The sequence below is a fragment of the Octodon degus genome, unplaced genomic scaffold (assembly GCF_000260255.1).
Source record: "Octodon degus isolate 3935 unplaced genomic scaffold, OctDeg1.0 scaffold00021, whole genome shotgun sequence".
Taxonomy (NCBI): Eukaryota; Metazoa; Chordata; class Mammalia; order Rodentia; family Octodontidae; genus Octodon; species Octodon degus.
In genome coordinates this window covers 18,708,996-18,732,151 of record NW_004524597.1, presented here as the reverse complement: position 1 = coordinate 18,732,151, position 23,156 = coordinate 18,708,996, and the positions used below count along the sequence as shown (strand labels likewise).

General features: G+C 44.9%; 1 protein-coding gene and 1 pseudogene across 1 annotated transcript in view; one reads left to right on the top strand and one right to left on the bottom strand.

The window, feature by feature from the left end:
* Positions 1 to 2,614: 2,614 nt before the first annotated feature.
* The window catches only part of Kremen1 (kringle containing transmembrane protein 1), a gene marked incomplete at its 5' end in the record, with an annotated part of 75,537 nt that continues 54,995 nt past the window's right edge, over positions 2,615 to 23,156 (bottom strand). Inside the window, 5 exons of the mRNA XM_004628173.2 lie at positions 2,615 to 6,643; positions 9,335 to 9,419; positions 10,003 to 10,212; positions 11,100 to 11,432; positions 22,095 to 22,248. Coding sequence (XP_004628230.1) covers positions 6,475 to 6,643; positions 9,335 to 9,419; positions 10,003 to 10,212; positions 11,100 to 11,432; positions 22,095 to 22,248 — 951 coding nt within the window. The remainder of the gene's footprint in view (positions 6,644 to 9,334; positions 9,420 to 10,002; positions 10,213 to 11,099; positions 11,433 to 22,094; positions 22,249 to 23,156) is intronic.
* On the top strand, positions 13,668 to 14,577 carry LOC105741729 (annotated as a pseudogene).

Sequence of the window (23,156 nt, the reverse complement as noted above, 5' to 3'; positions counted from 1 at the left end):
AAACAAATAAAAGTCAGTGGTTCCTAATATCCACGCAAAGTGGATAGGGTGGTCTCTTCCTGGCACCATTGTCCCATGACACAAAGGGATTCTTTAGACAGAGCAGCTGAAGGTTCTGGCCACTTTTATTTATTTTTCTGTTGCTGCCCAGTTTGTCTCTAAGAAACTCAGCAGGAAGGCCACCCTGTTTGTTTTCCACCAGCCATTTCCTGCCATTAAAAATATTTTCCTTCATGGAAGGAAAGAGCTTCTGGGAAAGAGAAGGAAGTCTGAGTGAAGGTAAACACTCAAGTGAAACCAGACCTTGAGGGTGCCAGCTGTCCTATTGCGAGAGTGGCGGCAGTGGAGGGGCTGGGAGTGCAAGCTGGACCTAGGTGGGGAGACGATGGGAAGAGGCGCGCACCGCTCTTGTCCAGGTGATGCCTCTTGCAGAAAGCACCTGGGTCACTACCATGTCACACACATGCCCTGCTGCACACCAGTCTGCCCTGTGACAGAGCTCTGAGCTGAAACAGTGTTTGCAGCCGAGGAACAAACATACCTGCATGGATGAAGGAGGCAGCGATTGGAATTTCACTTGTGCAGCTGTGCGTGGATTGCGACCAGATTTCTCAGACAAGTGAAAGTAGTGGTCAGAATCTGGTGGGCACTGGAGTTACCTGAGAAGCCTCCCAGGAAGGCCAATGTGGTAGGCCTGGGACAGGGCCCCAGGTACCCTTCTTTTGACCAAGCACACAGAGTTCCCTGGGAACCACACTCAGAAACATGTCTGCATCAGAGGTAGTGAGATTTGATGGTTCAACTGGCCCATTTCCCCTCTTCTCCAAAATCCCTACATACCTAGTAAACGTGGCTGGACTTAGGCAACCAAATGGGCCAAATAAGGTCCAGAGAATTTGCAACTGGGATGCAAAGAACTAGTAGTTTGTGTGTACCTGAACCCATCAGGTCAGAAACTTTGCTCAGGAATCCTTTGCTTCAAGGAAGCCCCACCCTGGCATGGGCCTGCCCAAGTGCCCCCTCACCTGCCTCAGTATGTCTAAGACACTGTCCTCAGCAGTCTCATGGGATCAAACAGAAACTGACCCTAAGGATACTTCAGTGGACTGTGCTCTTTCCAAGATTGTGTGGTCTTAGGCCATGTGTCCAATGCCCAATAGATGGCTCTGCCTTGATGGCCCTGAGGGCTCCCTCCCACTGGATCAGTCCAGACATAGCCTATTGAGTCTCCTCTCACACCTGGTGCCTGTATGTTCCACATCTTAAAGAGCAGCCCCTCTTCCTTTCCAGGGACCAGGACACAACACCTGACTATTTTGAACCTGTTCTTTACCCTGGCTTCATTCTAGAATAAAAGGAACAGCTACCACTGATTAAAAAATACTGGATAATAACTCACTTCAGGTACAACTGACCCTGTTGGTCAGATGAGAAAACAGGTGCTCATGGCCAGAGGGCTCCTCTGAGGCAGTCTGGCCCACATGCATGCCCCTGACCAAGGGGTTTGGCCTGCATGTCTCTCCCACATTGCTCCATTGGGCACTTCATCAGCTCCCTGGCATCTCTTGGCTGGGCCTGTGTACCCTGGAGCCTCCTGACTAGTCTCCTTGCCTAAGTTCTTACCCTACTCTACTGAACACAAAAAGGAAATTTTTTTCTAAGTTGGAGTCTCTCTCACTTCTGCACTGCAACTCCTCCAGGTCTTTGTTTCGTTCTCACAGTCCTCGAGCTAATGAAGGAGCATCTAAGCTCCAGTCATCTGACTCCAGAGCTGCGCTCTCAACTGAAGTCTCGCACTACCTTGCTGAGCCCATTCCCTCATCAGGAAATAGTGGGCAGTAGGTCCTGGAAAGGGATGTTTAGACACAAACATTGTACACTCCTTACTGTGTACAGAGCAGCACACACCTGTGACTCCTATGAATGTGACAAAAAGCAAAAGGTTGAGCTGGGCATGGTGGCCTGTGCCTGTAGTCAGGAGGGTGAAGCAGGAGAATCCAGGAGTTTAAGACCAGTCTAGGAAAACACAGCAAGATCCCTCTCTCAAAGCAACAAAAGGGAAAGGGTGGGAGAAGGGGAGGTAGAAAGGAGGAATGGGTTGCTCTGAGAAGCAAGGCGAATTCTACCTGGCATGATTACACAAGTGTATTAGACACATTTTCTCCCCTAATCTTTTCAGCCTCCAGAGGTGCAGGCTGTGATTTCCAGGTGGGTGATCTGAGGCTGAGCATGTACTGCCCAGCAGGAAGCCAGGGCAGACCTCGACCGCCCAAGCGCCCAGTCAGGGTACTGATTGGGAAGTCCCCGTGCTCTCCTCTGACCAGCTGCAGATCAGCTGTGCTCAAACAGGGACAAGACCTGAGGAAACCTGCAGATGCTACTGGGAAAAAGTGTGGGGGACTGCTGGTGCCACATCTTTCCATTCCTTGCTGCCCTCTATGCCATGGTCTAACGTGGAGGAGCTCTCAGAAAAACAAAAGCCCAGGGCCCACTGCTGTTTCCACAACAATGAGAATATTTATTTTCTTCAGACAGTAAAAATAACATTTTTCTCTCTTTTGTAAAAGTTAAGTACCATTACATTCCATTTTCTTAAATAACAAAATCCTAAAAATATATATTAAATTGTATACAGTGCATCACACTTCATTTTATATTTTAAAATACATGATGTTTCTATTTTATTCTCAAAGTTGCATATTAAGAGCATATTTACAAATAAAGCCTTGTCATCTAAAGTCAAAATCCCAGCTAGGAAATGACTTTGGATGTGGGAAGGTCCTGGCGCCATGTGAACCCCAGGGATGGCAGCTCCCTGCACAGGCAGGAAAGGGACCTCCAAGGACACTTCCCTTCTGAAGCAGAGTCCCCTCTGACTGCCCTCCTCCACCTGTTCCCTATCTGCCTCAGTGAGCGGGCTCAGCCGCTCCACAGGACAGGAGCCTGTGCCATGCCCCCCAGGGGTCTGTCTGTCTCAGAGATATCCAGCCTCAGGGAAGCCAGCAGAGGCTGGAAGATTTGAGAAATACCCCACACCAGGGCAGCTAAACTGAGAGGCCTGGCCAGGAGGTAGAACAGCAAGGAAAGTAAACAAAGACACCAGAGGAAACAGTCAAAGTGTTAAAAATTCTGAAGGTAGTAACAAAATCCAACATCAAACACCACACAGAAGATCTGAAACCCAAGGGGGTCCAGGATGACAGAGTTGTGGAGTGGGGGTCTGGCCAGGCTCTGGGAGGCTGGGTCTTGAGCGCCATCTGTCTCTAAGTGCTTGTGAAGATTAAGTGTGTGGTGCCCACGGGAGCTGGGCAGTGACTGTGTGTGCCCTACTGGTCAGAACAGCAGCCAGATTCAGATCCCAAGTGGGGTCAGGCAGGCTCCTGGCTGGGCTGACTCGGGCGTGGTGGGGCATCAGGCCCAGGCACGCCTCGGGTTCAACCTGAGGGCCAGGACAGCTGTACTTGTGAGTGCTTTGATCTTTGTGGGCTGCTGGCTGACTGCAGTCATGAGCCAAAGCCCTCAACCCAGTGCTGACTGATGTGGAGAAAGGTGCAGGGTTCATTCCTGCTCAGCCTCTGCCTTGCAGTGGACTGGACAAGCAGGAAGGGCACAGGGCACCCACGGCCCCCCACCAGCCTTCTCAGAGGCACCAAGGCGGTGAGATGCTGCTATAGACACCAGGCAGCCAGGCCCCAGCTGGCTGAGGTATAGTTACCACAGGAGCAACAGATGGCTGGGTGCACCCTTGAGAAGGCAGGCTGGGTGCTACAAGGCAGAAGGCCATGCTTTGGCCCCTGGAGAAAAGCTCTGAGACCTCCGCTGCCTCTTTCAAGGTCTTCTGCTGCACTGTCATTTACTTTCCTCAAGGTCACCCCTTTCCAACCCCACTTAACCCCTCCTCTCTTCTAAAAGTTTCTTAACAGATCAAGTGCCTGTTCCTGCCATGTTCTGGGAGCTGAGGCTCACCTCAGCTGAGAGAATTTTATTTCTCGGGTGTAAAGTAAATTTTATTTACTCACCATAGGAATGCTGCTGACAGGCTCTGAGGCCATGGCCAGGTATTTATGGTGTTTCGTTTGGGTCAACTTTCAGTCCTCCTCCCCCCAGCATGTGTCCTGAGGTGGGTTTGGGTTTCCTGGGGCTGCTCCCTGGAGAGGAAGTTGGTCCTTGGAGGCACTGGGCTGTGCCCAGACCAAGCAAGAGTGCAGGCGCATCACCTGCACTTCCTGGGGTCTCTGAGAAAGGACTGCCCCAGCTTCAGTTCAGGTAACACCTGGGCTGGGGCATGGCCTCCTGTGCCCTGAGATGTAAGGAGGGTAGGTGAGTGGCCTTAGCATCAGCCCAGGATAGCTCAGCAAATCCCCCTGGCCAGGCCAGCCCTTTCTGGGGACAAATTCCACACTGCCTTTGAGATATACATGGAGCTATTCACAGCACAGGCCCTTTGTGACTGCCCACACCTGACACCAACATTTGACAGGAGATTCCAGAAAAGCCCAGAATAGCCTGGAGGGGAACTGCACGCATTCATCTATTTTCAGTGGTCCTAGTGTGTTACAGGCTTCTGTCACTGGACTTAGGAACCTGTGGACAGCTGCTTCAGGGTGACCACCCTTTCTAGATCAAAGGAGGAAGACAACCCCCAGCAGCTCCTCAGCAGCCTTGCATAGGGCCTGGACCAGTGCTCTGCCAACCTGTGGACACAGTGTCCCTTTTCTCTTCTCTAAATGCTCCTTTGCTTACTGGTTCTGAATGTCTCTTCTGGACTTAAGTTGCCAAATGTCACCTCTGGCAGCAGACATCACCCAGCTGGCCCCATACAACTTTCTGTCTTCCTGGGAGCAGCTAGGTGCAGATGGGTTCCTAGAATCCCAGGAAGGGTGAAAGCAGGCAGTGGCTTAGGAATCTGAGGTAGGCAGGCTCAGAGCCAAGGAGGGCACCCAAGAGGGCAGACACACACAAGCACCAAGGCTTGAGTGCCCCGCAGGACAGCCATGCTCTCACAGGGTCATGGACTGCTCTTCTCAGATGCTGTTGACAAAGCCTGCTTCCGGATGGTGGGAACTCTAAATTATATGGCACTGATTCTCACAACCAGCAGCCACTGCAGCTGGAGCTCTCAATCTTCAGGCCTGTCCTTGGAGGATCTCCAGCTCCAAACCCTCCCTTCTCACCCTGATCTCTATAGGTCACCTCTCTGTGCAAGGGACGTGGCATGGGGCCAGGGATAGAAGCCCTCTCCCTCCCCACAGCACCACTCATAATCCCACTGGGGTCCTGTAAGAAAGGGCAAACTACAGTCTCCAGAGTGTTTGTATCTTCTTCTAAAGTAGGGTCTGTAAGCCCCATATCTCACACAATGCTGCCTAAGGCTATACCAGTCTTTACACTCCCTGCTCTGAACTGACAGCCGGTCAGCTGAGAGAACAGAGATCCCAAGGCCTGGTTCAGGTTCCACAGGGCCATGATCAGCTCAGGGGTCAGCCCAAATAAATCTCACAGCTGGGTGCAGTAGCACACTCCTAAAATGCTAGCTATTTGGGGGTGCTGAGGCAGGAGCACCACAAGTTGAAGTCAAACACTGGCAACTTAGTGAAATCCTGTCTCAAAGTAAGATGAAAAGGGCTAGAGACGCAGCTCAGCTGTGGAGCACTTGCCTAGCATGTGCAAGGTCCTGGGTTCAATCCCCAGTGCAGCCGCCCCACCAAAAAAAAGTCCAATTCAAAAGGAGTTACTGAGTGCTTATAGACACTTCCAGTAGTCTGTAGCAGGGATCAATGAGTAGATGTTTTATATGCCTACCCCTCAAGTTTGTTCTGTAGCTCACAGAACTACAGAAAGAAGCCTCTAGAAAAAAGCATGTGTGTGGAAGGCATCAGGTTTGATATGAATGGGAGGTGACCAGCCCTTCCTCTCAGGCCTTCTGGAATAGGCACATCTTAGTCCAGCACTCACAGTAAAGCTCCAGAGTTAGTACAGAGCACCAGCCCTCTTTACAGTTTAGGGCTACTAATACTCAGAGGAGTACTTGTGTGGAACCAGGCCAGCCATCAAGAGACCAGAGAATTCTTCCAGCCTGGCCGTTCAAACTGTAAAGACCAGTGCAAACTGATCTATGTGTGGACAAAACAGAAGAAAAGCTCAATATGCATTAAACCTACCCACCACCCAGCAGCCATCTAGAATGTACCTGAGCCCCATGCTAGCTGCCACCATCTGTCCCACTGACACTCCCATTGCTAGACCAGAAAGATGTTGGGAGGGCTAGGTAGTAGGCCTTGAGTCTCTTTCCCAAGTGCAGCTGATGAAGCAGGAGAAATCCGGGCTCCACTGCCCCTACAGCATGGCGTTCCTTCTCAGTCCCAGGACAGGGAGGCAGGGAAGAGCTGGTCTTTGTAGAGGAGAACCATGGCAAGGCTGACCCTGGCAGCCTTGAGCTCAAAGAGGGACCCATGTTGTAGGCATGATGGGGTTTTAGTCACTCACAAGGGGATTACGGTCATCTTGTTGACTTTGACCCTTGAGCTTCTTCTTGAAGATGGAAATTGATGTAGAAGGCTTATAAAAAATGCTCCAGATTTCTCCTGAAGTCCCTGGTTGATGGCAATCCCTAAGGTCTCCTGAAGCAGGAACACGATGGGATCTGTCAAAGAAAAACAACTTAATGCTTCAAACATATCAGAACAAAGCACCCCAAACAACCAACTCACAAGGCGCTTGTACCCATGAAACAGAATGTGTCCAGTGGGGCAGCTCTTAGGCAGGATTGTATAGCTTTCTTTAAAGATCTGGAGGACTACTATGCAGATATAAAGTGGCCATCAGAGGAGTGAAGCAGGGCAGATTCCTTCTTGGAATAACAAGAAACTAACTTTCTCCCTCCCTTCATCTGTCCACCCGTCCGTCCATCCACCCATCCGTCCGTCCGTCCGTCCGTGTGTGTGTGTGTGTGTGTGTGTCTGTCTGTCTGTCTGTCTCTGTCTGTTAGCCTCTGTGTCTCTGTCTCTCTCTTTTTTTTTTTTTAAATTTATTTTATTTCTGTGTGTGTGGTCAGCTCAGCCCACCAGGGGGCGGGGCTGGCTGGCATGTGGTGCTGGGGGATTGAACCGCGGTCCCTGTGCTTTGCTAAGCTTGTTCTAAGTAGGTGCTTTAGACCATTGAGCCATCTCACCAGCCCATCTCTCTCATATATACTAGGCAAGCTCTTAATCACTGAGCTTCATCCCAGCTCTCACCTCCCTATTCTAAAATTGTGAGACAAGGTCTCACTAAGTTGTCCAGGCTGGCCTTGAATTTGTGATCCTCTGACTCAGCTTCCCAAGTAGCTGCAATTGCAGACATATTTTCCTATGCTTAATAACAGGGAACTTTCTACCTGCCAGAATTATTCCGGTTTGGAAAACAATGGGCTGTGCAATTGAGTTTTCAAATTCTCCATTTTTAAAAGAAACATACAAACAAATGCCCTATCTTCAAATGCCATTCATCTGAAAGCCCACTTAGGTAAAATAGGGCAAGGGCAAAATTTTTTCTGCTTGAAACAGAGACCTGCCTGCCTAACTCCAGCTCTGCAAACCCTCAAGCTGCTAGGCCAGAGAACTACAGAGGGATTCTAGTGTCAAAGGGGGGTTAGGTACCCACTGTAAGATCTCAGCCATGCTGAGAGATGCGGGATCTACAGAAAGTGACCTGTGCTCTTGCTGCTGCAGGGAATATGTACAGGATTATGCCTGAGAGGCTTCCTCCAAAGATATGAAATTGTGAATTTAAAAAGCATAAATATAGCCAGGAAGACAACTCAGCAGTCTAAGTACCTGCCTGGCAAATGCAAGGACCTGGGTTCCATCCCTGGCGTACTGCATGCCATGCCGGCCCCACCCCGGGCCTGCTGAGCCAGCCACTAAAAGCAGGCATGGCGGCACACGCCTGTAATCCCAGTGCGGGGGAGGCTGAAACAGGAGGTTCACTATGAGTTCACGCTGCATAGTGAGACCCTGTACCAAATAAATAAATAATTTTTTCAAAAAAGCATGAATATGCAGTCAGTCCTCCAAATCTGGATTCTCTTTCTGTGGATTCAACTAACCATACATGAAAATATTTTGAAAAAAGAAACTGCATCTGTATTGAACATATACAAGCCTTTTCTTGTCATTATTTCCTAAACAATTTAGTAAAACAACTATTTACATAGCATTGACAATGTATTAATCATTGTAATCCACCGTAATTAAGAAATGATTTAATTGTTTCTTGGCCTTTTGACTAAGATCAAGTGTGGAGAACTGATTTAAATTTAAAGCATGCAAGTGAATATGTTATTTCTATGTCATGTTGTGTAAGGGACTTTTGCAGTCAAGAAATTTTGTACCCACTGGAGGAGGGGTGTCTTAGAACCACAGTCCCACATATACTAAGGAACAATGTGTGTGTGTGTGTGTGTGTGTGTGTGTGTGTGTGTGTGTAAAAGGCACAAGGATGAGCTTTAGTAAACAAAAGTAAGGACATTATTTCTGCTGAAGGCTTTCATATCTAGGATGGAGATATCCAAGTAAGGTCATCACAGCTTGGCCAAGGTACCCTTCATGTAACAACAGAGGATCCCATGGTTAATGTATGGCAAATGAGAAGGTCAGGAAACAGAGCTTTTACTGGACATCCGTATTCAGGAAGGCTCTGTAATGGAGAGAACCTGGACCAGGAACCTCAAGAAAGAGTCTGAATCTAGAAAAAATGAGAATAAACTCTGCTCTGTCAGTATACAAACATCAGAAACATAAACAGTTGCCCCTTTCCTGGAAGGTAGAACTATTAAACCCAACCAGCAAAATAATTTTCCAAATTGGTCAGAATTGAAGGATAAAGGTAAATAAGCTACTTAAATAATTGTTTAAAATAATTATCAACAGTTAATAAAATACTAGGATTCTCATGCTAAGACTGTCTCCCAGTTTCTAGAAGTCCTGAGGAAGAGACATGACATTGTTCTAGGAATCTTTACTCTTACATAAAAGAAGCTCTACAAGGAACCAGCACAAGTAGAAAAAAATGGAAAATATTGCTTTCTATGCCAGGATTGTTTCAATCCTCCTTGAAACCATATCCTTTGGACGCAGGAGCAAACATGATCCCGCCAACCTTAGTGAGATTTGTCCAGTTGTACATTTCACTCTACAGAGGAGGAGGAAGAATGCCTGCTGCCTTATGTTACTTAGGACTCCAGGCTTTGGCATCATGTTCTGATGTTACAACTGCACCCAGACAAATGAAGCATAGGAGAAAAGGAATGCTGAGCCTTCCCCTCCCTGGAACCAGGCGGCTCTCTTGTACTCACTTGAATGTGACATGCAGAAGTATCTTTGCCACAATGGCTGTGACTGTGAGGATAAGGAGAGTCGCTAAGCCATACACTGTCCACCCTGCAAATGCAAAAGACAGTGTTTACGCATTCTGATTGTGCTTCAATTCCCAAAGGTCTGTGCTGAGAGGTGCAGGCCCAGTTGAGGAGCTCCCCACAAGAGGAAGCAGCAACAAAGGTGGTGGGAGCAGGTGACCTGTGGTAAGCCTGGAGTGCCTGGCTTTCTAAGTACCTTGCCCTGTTCGAGAAATTCCTTTGGGGTAGAGGTAGGCAATATAATCCATATAATTAGAATAAAAGTGGGGTACCTTTTATCTCTACTCCTGGAACCATTGTGCCACTGTGGATGGTTACACAAAGCAGATTTTCTTATCTGAGAATGAGCTGTGTGACCTATGAAATCCTAGTGGGCCTACAGTCAACTGATGCACAGTGAGTAAGTATTGGTGAGGCCTCCTCCTTGACTCTCTATGGTGGGTTCTGCAAAGTTAGGGAAGTATGAAAAGCACTAGGCTAAGTCATTGCTGATGGGCCTCTCCAGCTCCACTGGCTCAGCTACAGGTCACATAGCAAGAACCCCAACCTGCCTCTGAAGAAGACCCAAGAACACTTTTGTTTCTATAACCACCCACCAAAAGCACTACCTTCCACTCTGTGGTTGCCAGCCCCTACTGCTGGTGCCCAGGAATTGCTACCTGGGACAGTCTGCGGTGGATGGCTGGGGCTGGTGGTGATGACATAGAGGACTTTAGAGGAGCGGGCAGCACTGACACTGAGATTGGCCTGCTCTGTGATCACCTCAGCCAGGGTCTGGTTGACAGTGGGCCTCTCCTGCAGCAGTTCTTCCTTGATGGCTAGAAGATCAAAAGGGATCAATGAGAGAAAACCAATGGAAAGAGTGAAGCGCTATGATGGAAGAGGGAGGCTGGTCAGGAAGAGAAGATCTTTATTCTGATTTAAGTCTGTGTGCAATCACTTCTACTGGTCCCCCCAGCCCCAGAGCAGAACACAGGAGGTTCTGGCTCTAGCCCTGAAGGAGGCAGAAGGAAGGGGCTGTCAACTTCTAATTATGTGACTGATCTCCTTGCAGACACCTGAGCATGCTTCTCTGTTTCCTTACCCTGTTCTCTGCTGCTGTTTTCCTGTCTTGAAGACTCTTCCTTCCTATCTATAGGTAAGTCTATAGACTGTCCCAACTGGAGGGCAGGCCTCTTCCCAACCATCTCCTATTGCATCAACCATCTAAACCCTTCTTGAGGTTTGTGATTCAGGACAAAGGCTGTGTCTAAACACCTGTGCTTCTTGGGTGAGGGCAGACTTGTGTTTGGCACCCATGTTTACGTCAGAGGGGCAGAGGGTATGGCTCCACTTTAAAAAGATTGGAAAAAGACAGTAGATAACTCTTTGGCACTGGCTGGAATGTTTAGAGGTGAAAGTGTAGATCAAGTGATCTCTTAAAAGTCCTTCCAATTCTACCAATCTCAGCTTTCTTCTAGTTATTCTTTTAGCCCTCTCATGAAAACTGTCATTAAAACTACTAAAATAGAAAAACTTAAACATAAACAAGTTGTGCAGTGGAGTGTGAGGTATGTGCTGTGCATTGGGCTAATCCAGAGTTGAATCAGTGCCTCCCGTCTCATTGTGCTCAACAAGAACTGCCCAAGATTTGAAAGTCACCCAGGTGGAAAAGAGAAGCCTGAGACACATATGTCCTGAGGAACCCTCTGTAAGAAAATCTTACCTTGGTATAAGACAGCAAATCCCTGGGCCTGATTGATACGATCAGAGAAGAAATACAAAATAACAAAATCCAGAGAGACATTAAAGGACAGAGGTGGGCGGTTTCTCCCATTGAATCGGACCAGGACTCGATGGGTGTATCCATCCAGCAGCTCCACCATGTCTGCAGAATCCCTGATGTCAAACAATGTGAAGTTGAAGTGGATGTGAGAGGCTCCTGGGACCCGAATCGTCCAGTAGCAGACCCGCCCAGTGGCATAGGTGTCAGGAAAGTCTGGGGAATAGACCACGGATGTCATCGCTGAGTAGTTCCCACCACAGGCACCAACAAGAGCTGCAGAAGACAAAAAAACCCAGCAGGCTTGAGGGCATACTCAGAGCATCCTCTCCATGCTGACATAAAGAGAACTCTTCCTAAAGAATGTGATCTCATTTAGGATACTGTTCTTATCTATAAAACCAGACCATCTTAGATTTCAGGATCCAATTGCAAAATGAATTACTCAAACTCTGGATAAATGACTGTGAAGACTTTTGTGATTTTTTTCCCAGGAGACCTTATATTTAGCACACAGCACAGTGGAACAGCTAGGTTGGGGCCAGGCTGGAGTCAGAGAGTCTGTGTTTAGGACTGACAGTTTCACCCTCCAGGCCTCTCCCTTCTCTCAGTTTTCAGGCAGCGGCCACCTTCTACTCCTGGGTCAGGACAGATGAGATAAAGCACATGAAAACAATGGGACCTCCTGGCAGGGGAGGCATGAAATCAAGGGCTTTGTGGCTGCTTGGGTGTCCCTAATACCTGATAGGTACAATGTACATAGGAGGTGTCCACATTCATTTTTTAAGCAGGAAGCTGTGGCACAAGAAAGGATTTTCTACATTCCCATTGCTTTGTACTGGATACATTGGATTTGTCTGAATTCCTGTTTATGACTAGCAGGATCTAGGAAGGGGACTACAACCACTTCCTATCTTCAAGAGTATAATGTAAACAAATACTGGAATAAAAGGCCTAGGGTGGAAATATAGGTCTACAATCAAAAGCACATTTTGGGGGAGTTTCGCTTCACTTCAAAATGCAGAAAGCAACAAGAATATGCTGTTGGGGCTGCAGGTACAGTTCAGTGGCAGACTGCTTACAAAGTCTGCATGTGGTTTGATCCCTAGCAGCAGAAGAATATAACATAACATATGTAACATAACATAACATAACATAACATAACATAACAACATAAGAAAGAATATACTGCTTTCTCATCCTATGTAGCTCAAAACTGAGAAGCTGAAGTCTTATGACAACAGAGGATTGGTTTGGTGAAAATAGAGGGTTGGTTTGGTTTCTTTTTTCTTTTTTTTACTGGCTCAGCCTGCCCTGAGGCAGGGCTGGCACAGTATGTGGTGCCTAAGCTTGCCTAAGCAGGTGCTTTAGCCCGCTGAGCTATCTCACCAGCCCTGGTTTCATCTTTGACAGAATATGGGAATAAGGGGTAATGCTGCAGAAACAAGCAAGAAAAAAGCAGCTAAAATTACAAACCAAAACCAAACAAAAAGTCTTAAAGGCTGACAGGCTGGGTGTGGGTTTACCTCTCAGTTGAGAATAACAGGGAGCAGCAGACACAATGAAGCTTGTGTCTACTTGCATGCTATTCTGTGCAGGCCTCCACACAGTGTTGCCAAGGGGGACTGCAGTCAGGCAGCTGGCCAGGGTCCCACTCAGTGTCACAGGTATGCCACAGATCATAGGCTGCCGCTGAGGAACAAGCATGCAACAGTGTCTGCTTCCCATATACTCCTCTTAAGCAAACCCTCTTGTTTCTAGCACCACTGGAAAGGGACTCAGAGGTAAAGATGTTCCACCTCTGTGGAAGGAAGTAGGAGACTCCTTTCTGACAAGTAACCACACAAAAACTCACTGCTTCTAGGTGCAGAGCAGAAGCAAAAGGCATTGGCCCCTGATTGGCTTCAGCCCTCCTGGGCCCAGGAACCTGCAAAGTACAGGTCTGCCACCCTTGAAGAGGGGCAACACAACTCTCTTTCCAGGACTGACCATAGACCAAAGCAGTTTGACTGCCAGGGAGACAAAGGGCCACACCCATACAGCCGAGGACATGTGCTAAGCCTAAGGATGAAACAGGAGAACCAAGAGTCCTCTTTCAAAACCTCCCCACAAACACAGCATCAAGTAACAAGTGACAGCAGTCTACCACTGAGAGAAAGACATGTGGTAGAGAAAGAGTCCCTCTGCACAGACACACAGGAATTACTCAAAGCTGAGAGTAGAACTGGAACATCGAAAAAACCCACTGGCCCCCAAGCTCCTGTTTCAGTGTACCAGCAGACTATTGCTAGAGGAATCTGAAACCTTATGTGCCTTGAGAGTAGTGTTCAAAGCAATGAAACCCAAACTCTGCTCAACTACTCCCAGCTTGATTTTATCCCTGTTGGGTATAAACATCATTTACCTTAGTATTTACCACTCTCTACATAAGACCTATGGTATTCAATGGAAAATATAGGAGGGAGGCCTCAGGACTCGGTGGTAGCACACTGCCCAAGTGTTGGGTGATTCATGGGTAGTAGCCAAGGCCGTGACGACTTCGGCAAGGAGCAGCAAAATAAGCTGGAGGCCCTGGAGTCCATCCACCCAACTCCTTCACAGCATTATCAGAAAATCCATCCAGTTTCACCATTTCTACAGTATCTGACACTGGAGAAAATAATGAAATTGTCCAGACTACCCTCAAGTTTACATACAGTGAAAAATACCCAGATGAAGTTCCTCTTTATAAAATATTATCCCAGGAAAATCTAAGTTAATGATGTCACAAACATTTAAAAATTATTAGCATTGCAGGCTGAGGAAAATCTGGGTGTGATCATGATCTTTAGTGACAGCAATGCAAGAAAAATTAAACACAATAGTAGATCAGATAAAAATGAGAAGAGAGGAGGAAAAACTAAAAGCAAAAGAAGCAGCCAGGTGTGGTGGTGCATATCTGTAATCCTAGCCCTGGGGAGGTTGAGGCAAGAAGATAACTGTGAGTTTGAGGCCAGCCTGAATTGTATGATGAAACCCTGTCTCCACAAGACAAAAAAAAAAAAAAAAAAAAAAAAAAAAAAAAAAAAAAGGCAGAAAAAGAGAAGAAGCAATTATTCTATAGCACACCTGTTACAACTAAAAATTTCTTATGTTGGAAAGCTAAGTTTGATGTAAAACTCTTGGGAATTAGAAGAAGCACATGAAAGAAGAAGAACAGGAAAAAAATCAATTGAGTGGCAAACAGCTGTTTAAAACAGACTACAGTCTCGACACATCTGATAGCCAGTTCTTGGAGGATGCTGGAAACAATGTGGAAGGAGGTGAGTTTTTGTTCCGGGAAATGGATGACTCGGATCTGGAGGACGCCGAAGGAGATCCAGACCCTAAGCCTGTGGATGCAGGGACTGGCTCCACAGTGATGGACTGTCTCCTTCTCTAGAGAGGCACAACGGCCACAGCATCTGTGGCTATGCTGAGAGGGTTTCATTTTCCTAAGAAAAAATAATTTTCAGGAGAATATTCTTCTGATAACTTTCATCACTGAAGTTAATAAACTGACCAGAATAATTCTTCACATATAAAATATTTACTACTTCTTAGTGAGGAACAAAAGATTACATATTTGACATTATTTAACATTGGAGGGAGATCCTATTTATAGCGCCAAGACTTAAAGGTAGATCACTGTCATGGACATAGGGGATTTATGCTCAAGAAACTACATAATTCATCATTTCTATCCTAGAGATGATGGTCACTTTTGGATTTCAAATATTGTCTTTTACACAGAGTGTTTCAATATTGAGATAAATACATAGAAAATTAAACCTGGATTGTAGGCTCTGAGCACAGTAAATTTAAGTTTTAACAGAACAAGAAGCCCAAATTATATGTGATAGGTTCTGGCCCTAGTATGAAATGCTAAAATCATTATGGTGGTCATCTAATATGGCCGATGCCCTTTAAACAAAAGCCCATCTTCCCAACACCACCTCCCCCTTCTTCTCCAGCTTAGCCTAAGACATAATTTACTTCCACTCTTCCTGCCACCTCAGGGAAGCCCCCAGTCAGCTCCCTCAGGTATATCTAAACATGCCCTTCAAACCTTTCCCCTGGCAAGAGGCCAAAAAAGCCTCAGCCTCCCTTTGTCTAGTCGTGAGAAAAAATTCCTCATCCTTCCCCACGTTCTCTCCGGTGGTCTCCAAGAAAATAAAGCCCCTTTCCCTTTTTCCTTCTGCCTCTTTCTCTGCTGCACCATTCACCTGAAAACACCTATCAATAGGCAGAAATAAAATGGACTTCATCACTATAATAGTGCCTGAATGCAAATTTTTATTGTTTATGAAAGTTGTATATTCCTAAGCACTTCTCAGGTTAGACTTATAAGCCCTACTCTGCATTTTATTTTATTTATTTATTTATTTTTATTTTTGGTGGAACCGGGAATTGAAGTCAGACCCTTGCACTTGCCAGGGAAGTGCTTATTCCACTGAGCCATCTCCCCGGCCCTTCTGCATTTTAAAAGTACAATCTGATATCAGTTCTACAAGTGAATAAGAAAAAGAAAATATACCAGTACTCTGTAGGAGGCTGAGGTAGGAGGATTACAAGATTAAGTCTAGCCTGGGCTAGTCAATAAGACCCTGTGTCAAACTTGGGGTAGATGCATTGTGGCTCACACCTGCAATCACAGCACTAGGGAGGCTGAGGCAGGGGGAACACCGAGTTTGAGGCCAACCTAACCTACATAGCAAGACTGTTTCAAAAAAAAATTTTAAAGGTCAAGGATATAGCTTAGTGTAAACATTCTGGGGCCAATCCCTAGTACTGCCAAAAAACACAAAACAAAACAAAATAAAATACCACCTAAAAGCAACAAAAAAGTAGAATATGACTATCAAGAAATAAAATAATTTTCAAAGGACTAGACTCACAAAAGACTCAGATCTTGGATCTATCAGATAGAAACTCTATGATGAATACAGATGGACCCAGAAAGCCTCACATACTCATGGGTGGGGCTTACAGCTGACTTGCTTTTAGGAGGTAGTCTGGTCAGAGGCCACTGGAGACACAGCCTAGAAAGGTTTACTTTCAGCTAGGTGTAGTGGTATAGGCCTGTAACCCTAGCACTGTGGTGTGGTGAGGGGGAGGGGGAGTGGCTGAGACAGGAGGATTATATAAAGTTGGAGTTCAGCCTGGACTACACAGTGAGTTCAAGGCCAACTGAACTATATAGTAAGACCGTGTCTCAAAAAAGCAATACATAGATAGATAGACAGACAGACAGACAGATAAATTTTCCTCCCCAGCTCTTTTCTTCCTCTTTCCTGTCTGTTAAGAAGTAAGCTCCAGTGAAATGCCTTCCTGCCTTAAAGTCAGCCAACTACAGACTGAAATATAAACCAAAATAAACTTTTCCTCCTTTAATTTGCAGGTGTTGGGCACTGTGTCTCAGCAATGATAAAAGTAAGGTTTTGCTACCAGAGAAGTGGGTCATTCCTGAGGTGCTACCTGACAACATGGTTCAGATGCCTTCTGAACTTGTTTTCTGGAGAAGTTTGGAAAGGTTGGAGATGAAGGATAGAGAGGCCCTAAAATGGTACAAGTCAAGTGTGTTGGAAGATGCCAGTCAAAGTTCGGAAGAACAGAATGCTGACAGTAATACAGATGGTGAGGACCAGGCTCAAGAGCTTTCACTTTGGTGAGGGGAGACAGAGAGCAGGGAAAGGGGACATAAAAATAATTAAGATATGTTATGTACATGCATAAACTCCCTGTGATGAATGTAATTACATACTGCAAATTCATACTAATAAAAATTAAAATTTGAAAGGAAAAAAAGGGAGTTTCAATTAGGAATAAATACTCCATTGGTAGTTGGACTCCAGACCATGTGCTCTGTTGGAAACTTTTTCTAAATTATGCTCATGTCCTGAGACTTTGTGGAAGAATGAAATTAAGAGTAGTGTAATGGTTGATACATCATGTCAACTTGAAAACTGAGAAGGTTAGAAGCTTAACTGACTCAGCAGGTGGCCAGGGGCTTCACTCTGTAAACATCCTTATCTTGTGCAAGAGGTGGTACAGAGATGGTGTGAGTGCTGCACCTGTGTGTGTGTGTGGGGGGTAACCTGCTTACAATGTAAGGGAGGAAGAGGCTTGTTCTCCCTTTTTTGCTCTTGTTGCTTTTTCTGTTTTCTGCCATATTGAACTACTGCCCTTGTGCCATGCCACCCTGCCTTGGGGCTAGCTAATTATGGACTGAAACCTTTACAAACTGTGAGCTAACTAAACCTTTCCTTCCTTAATATTGTGCATTGGGTATCTTGTCTCAGCAGGGAGAGAAAATTAAGACAGGTGGTAGACCAATTAATCTGGTGGAGGAAATTTCAAAGCAGTCCAATGCTCAGGCCATAGCATGGATACTGCTTGCTGGTTTTAGCTAGGTTTACAGTAAAAAACAGGAGCAGAAAGCCCATCTTAAACCTCTTCATGCTGGGGATATAGCTCAGCAGTATGAGCACCTACCTGGCAAGTGCAAGGTCCTGAGTTTTGATTCCTGGTACAAAACAAAACCAAAAACAACACTCCTCAGTTTTGCCAGAAAGAAATTTTCCATAAAGATAGACAGAGGACTGCTTGGCTGCTGAGATTAGCATTAAAAAGAAACCAAGTACTTTACAGCAGGACAATAGAAAGGATGGACTGAGGGAATGAGAGGAACCATCCAGGCCCCACCCATCACAGGCTCAAAATTGCAACCTGAAAGACTACTTGTAGAAGGGAGACACAGGGTACTGTGATTGGGAAAGAGAACAACTGCCTAGGAAATTTGTTTCCTGGGATTCCGTTCCTGCTATACAGCCATCCAGGTCCCTGGAGACTTCTGCAGCCTTGATACAAGGGAGCCTGGCTAGCTGATCAAGCCAGCAGCAGACTCTGGCATTGTCCATGTGGTGGTGATTTTATAGGCATGTAGAATGCAAGAGTTGTGGGATAATGGAGCCTTCCACCCAGATTTGAGAAGAAGGACTGGAATGCCAGACAGGGCAGACCATGCAGCTTTGAAAGTGAAGCTGAATGTTCAGTGCAGACCTAGGAAATAAATGACAACAACATGGAATTTCTGCCATGTTGGAGGAAAGCCATAAGAGACAGACAAAAACAGACCCAAAGAGAAGCTGTGAGGGCTGCAATTACTGGCAATACCAGTAATGCCAGTGAAGTTGGCCCATACAAGCTTTTTGGAGTTCACATGTCAACACAGCTTACCTTGGGTAAGAGACATGGAGCTACAAAATATGTCTGCCACACTGGGTATCAATGTTGTTTGGTCCTGTTAATTTCTATGTCCTTATTTCTCCCTTTTGGAATGGGAATGTTGACCTTGTGACACTGTATGTTGGCAGTTTAATTTAAAAAAAAAAAAAAACAAAACCAAATAGGGATTCATGGCTAATAGTTTGCCTTGAGTCTCAGAGGATTTGGACTTCTCAGTGATGCTGAAACTGTCAGGATTCTGGCAACTCTTAGAGATGGACTACATGTATTTTGCATAAAGGATGTGCATGGATCTTTTGGGGGCCAGAGGGGAATATTATGACTTTTGGAAGGTGGGGCTTTGGAAAGTAAATGGATTATGAGGGTTTATAGCTGACTTGCTCTTAGAAAATGGGGTCTGGTATGAAGAAGCAGATCATTGGGCATATGGCCTGCAAGGATTTATCTCCCTCACCAGCTCCTCTCTTTTCTGCTTCCTATCTGCCATGAAATGAGCAGCTATTCTTCTGCATGCCCCTGTATCCTGTCACCCTGTTTGGGAGCCAGTCACCTACAGACTGTGAGAATAAACTCCTCTTTCTTTCATTTACAGGTGGCATTTATTCCGTCTCAGCCACAAAGACAGTGAGGGTAATATTAGAAGCAATGAAACCCAAATGCTTCCCAACTACTGACAGACTGGCTTCATCTCTGTCAGAAGTAAATGCTATTCATCTTAGCAATCTACAACTCTTCTATATATGGCATATGATAATTAATACCACTCTGGTGGAAGGCTGAGGCACAGGAGGATTCCAACTTTGAGCTCAGCATGGACAACTAAGTGAGACCCTTTCTCAAAATTTAAAAAAAAAAGGGCTGGGGTGTAGGTTAGTGTGAAGGCCCTGGGTTTAGTCTCTAACACTCTCCCCCACCCTTACAAAAAAAAAAAAGAAAATAAAAAGAAATGATGTTAGGAAGAGAAGAAAGGAGCAAGGAGAAAGGGAAGAATAAATGAAAGAAGGAAAAGTAAGAAAGGAAGAAAGAAAGAGAAAAAATACATAGAAAGACAGACATTATACCTAAAAGCAAGTAATAAAGGGTTGGAATACAACTCATTGTCAAGAAGTAAAATAATCACAGACCTAGATTCATAAAGGACCCAGATGTTGGACTATCAGATACAACACTCTACAATGAATACACCAGTACCTACTAAAAACTAGACAACAGTGCTAAACTGGAAACTTCAATTGTGACATGGCAACTATAAAAAGAGTCAAATGTAAATACTAGAAATAAAAAAATAATATCAGAAAATGAAGTATCCTTTTGACAGGTTTATTAGCAGACTAGACATAGAGGAAAAAAGAATCAGAAAGTCAAAGAGAAACCAATAGAAATTATTCAAGGTAAAACACAGAGGGGGAAAACAAGTAAACAAACAAAAAAGAATGAAGCATTCAACAGCTATAAGACATTATTAAAAGGCCTAATATACATGTAACTGGAGTTCCAGAAGGAGATGAAAAAGAAAACAAGGCAGAAGAAATATATGAAGACATAATAGCAGAAAATGTTCCAAAATCAATCAATGATAAAACACAAATCTAAAAATCTCAGCAAACATAAGTCAAAACGAAAAACAAAGAAAATACACCAGCATATTACAGTCAAATGCTAAAAAGCAAAAACAGAGCCTCATATTCCTGAAGACAGAACAAAAATCCCCAAATCCTCAAGAAATGTTTATTTCCTTTTCTTTTTCTTATTAAGGCTATAGCAGAAATTTCAACAAACATACTCTCTTGGGTGAGGGTGTCAAGGTACAGAATCATACTTCAATGAACTCTAGGATGCTATCTAAGTGCATGATTATCTGCCAACTAAACATTTGCAAGTTGCCTTAAGCATTAGCCCAGTTCAGTCTGCCACAACAAAATACCAAACAGAGCATTTGTCTAGACATGACATCCTAAGATGTATAGGATGGTTACCAGCAGTCTCCAGGGGGCATAGTAGGTTTAAAAGATCAGTAACTGACTATAAGAGTTCTAGTCACCCTTTCTCCAACACACAAATATCCATATACTTTAGACAACATCTAAGTTAGAACCTACAAAAGCTTTGTTATAAATCTGGGCTAGGATGTATAGCTACTATAAGTAGTGGTTAATTGTGTCCCCACAAAATGGTATGTTCAAATTCTAACACCTGATATCTATAAATATGGCCTTATTTAGATACAGGGTCTTTATAGATGTAATCAAGTGAAGATGTGGTCATACTAGACTAGGGTGGGCTTTAAATTCAGTGACTGGTATCTTTATAAGAAGACAGTGAAACATGGATGCACAGCTATGTGAAGAAAACAGAGATGAAGTGATACAGCTATAAGCCAACACATGCAAGGACTGCAGGCAAACACCCAAATGTAGGAAAGCCTCCCTAGGGCCTTCCAACAACGCAGCTCTCCTGACACCGTCATATGGGGCCTCTGGCCTCCAGAACTGTGAAAGAATAAATTATTGTTATTTTAAACCATTTAGTTTGTGATACTTTGTTATGATGGCCCTATGAAACTAATGTGATGGTTTTGCTCAAAACTGAGCCATTCTACCTGGTAGAAATGTCAGGAGTGCATCTCCTTCTAAGTTCCCAAAAGGCACTGTGAAGGCTGGCCAAATAGCTGGACTAAAGCACCTGCTTAGATAGGCGCAGGGACCAGGGTTTGATCCTGGACATGCCATGCTGGCCCCGTCCCCAGGGCATGCTGAGCCGTGGACTGAAATTAGGTGTGGTGGCATGCACCTGTAATCCCAGCACTTGGGAGTAATCCCAGAGTTTGGGAGGCTCACTATGAGTGCAATCTGTGTAGTGAGACCCTGCAGTCCCTGTACTAAAATACATTTTAAAAAGACACTATCGATACTTTCATAGTAATCTCAACCCCTTCCTTTGCCTCATTTATGACACTCTTATCATCTTAAAATAGGGTGGTGTATTGTCACTGTGATTCTCATAAAGTCTCACTACCACTGAAGAGGTATGAGCGCGTTACAATAAGGACTCGGGGGCTAAGGAGTGAGAGCATGGTACTGGATAAAGCAATGCTGGGATTACAACCAATTCAGAACACATTCTGTCCCTGACTGGCCTGTCACAAAACTGGCAAATCAGAGAGGAGGTGGGTCAAGGCAAACTCAACATTAGCCCTGGAAAAAATAACTCAAAGGATATACTGTATTCCCAGATGCATCATAGGAAGACATAACTCCCCAATATAATTCTCTAATGCCTGAAAACACACTAATCAGATGATACTAAAGCTGATACTAAAAAGTCACATCTTTCGCTATATAAAATTGGAAGTCATCTTTTCTAGGTCTAAGCAGTAACTCAAGGCACTCAGCACAATTGTAGTCTATAACTTGTTAAATGTTCATTTTTTCCTTTTAGAGGACTAGCTGAGCCTGCATGTTTGTGCTGTATCCCAGGGTCTGGCCAGTGCCTGAGCTACCTTGTGCTCCATGAGTACTGAAAAGTGAATGAATGAATACATGGGAAAAAGGGGAGAGGAAGGGAAAGAAGAATGGAGGGATGAATACATGGAAGAAGGGAGGAAGGAAAGGTATGCTGCTCTGGTCCAAGAGTTCTGTCTTTTAGGCAGTGATAGGCACAAGGCATACTTACTATCAAAGAGGATGATCCTGCCATCACCTCCACAGGGCTGGGTGTGATCCCCAAAGCAGACGCTGTTGCACTCGGTGCTGGCTGCCTCTCCATACTTCCAATAATCAGGGTTGTTCCCACAGAAGCATGCATAGCCTGACTCCATCCCAGCAAACTGTCATGACAGACAAGTAGCACACAGTGAGTGTTGTCAGCCGGCTTGAAGGAGCCTGGCAGGGTTGGTCCCAACGATCAGTTTCATCTTTTCAGGCCACCCTTCCCCTGGGGCTTTTTGCTGGTTCCACTCTACCAACACTTGATTCCAAGCTTATGATGAACTACATACTATCACATACTATGAATATGTTTCCCTATCAATGAGTATCCCTTTTTAATGTTTGCATTTCTACTGTATTTAATTAAGGGGAAGAACTGGACATGGAAGCACACACCTGTAATCCCAGCACTCGAGAGGTTGAAGCAGGAGGACTGCCACATTTAGAAGCCAGCCAAGGCTACAAAGTGAGCTCAAGAGCAGCATGAACTGCATGGTGAGACTGTCTCATTTGGGACTCCCCTTTCTATCATCTTAAAATATGTCATCTATCACTTCTATCTTGTAGCTAACTGTGGTCTTGATTTGTACTTCTTTAATGGTTTAGGAAGCTGAATATCATTTTATGTGCTTATTTACCATCAGTGCATTCTCCTTGTGAAGTATCCAAGTCTTTTGACTATTTTTAAATTGTGTTATTTGGCTTTTTACTGTTTGACTTTTTAAAGTTTTTTGGTTATGTGAAGAATTCTTTTGGTATTTTATTGGGACTGCATTAAGTCTGTATATCAGTTTTGGAAATACAGCCATTTTGACTGCTTGGTTCTGCCTACCCAAGAACATTTACATTTTCTGATATCCTCTTCAATTTCCTTTTTTATAGTACTGTAATTTTCTTTATTGAGATCTTTCACTTCCTTACTTAGGTTAATTCCTAGATATTTACTTTTTCTTATTCCTATTATAAATAGCACTTTCCCCTCTAATTTCTTTCTTGATGGTTTCATTATTGGTGCACAGGAACAATA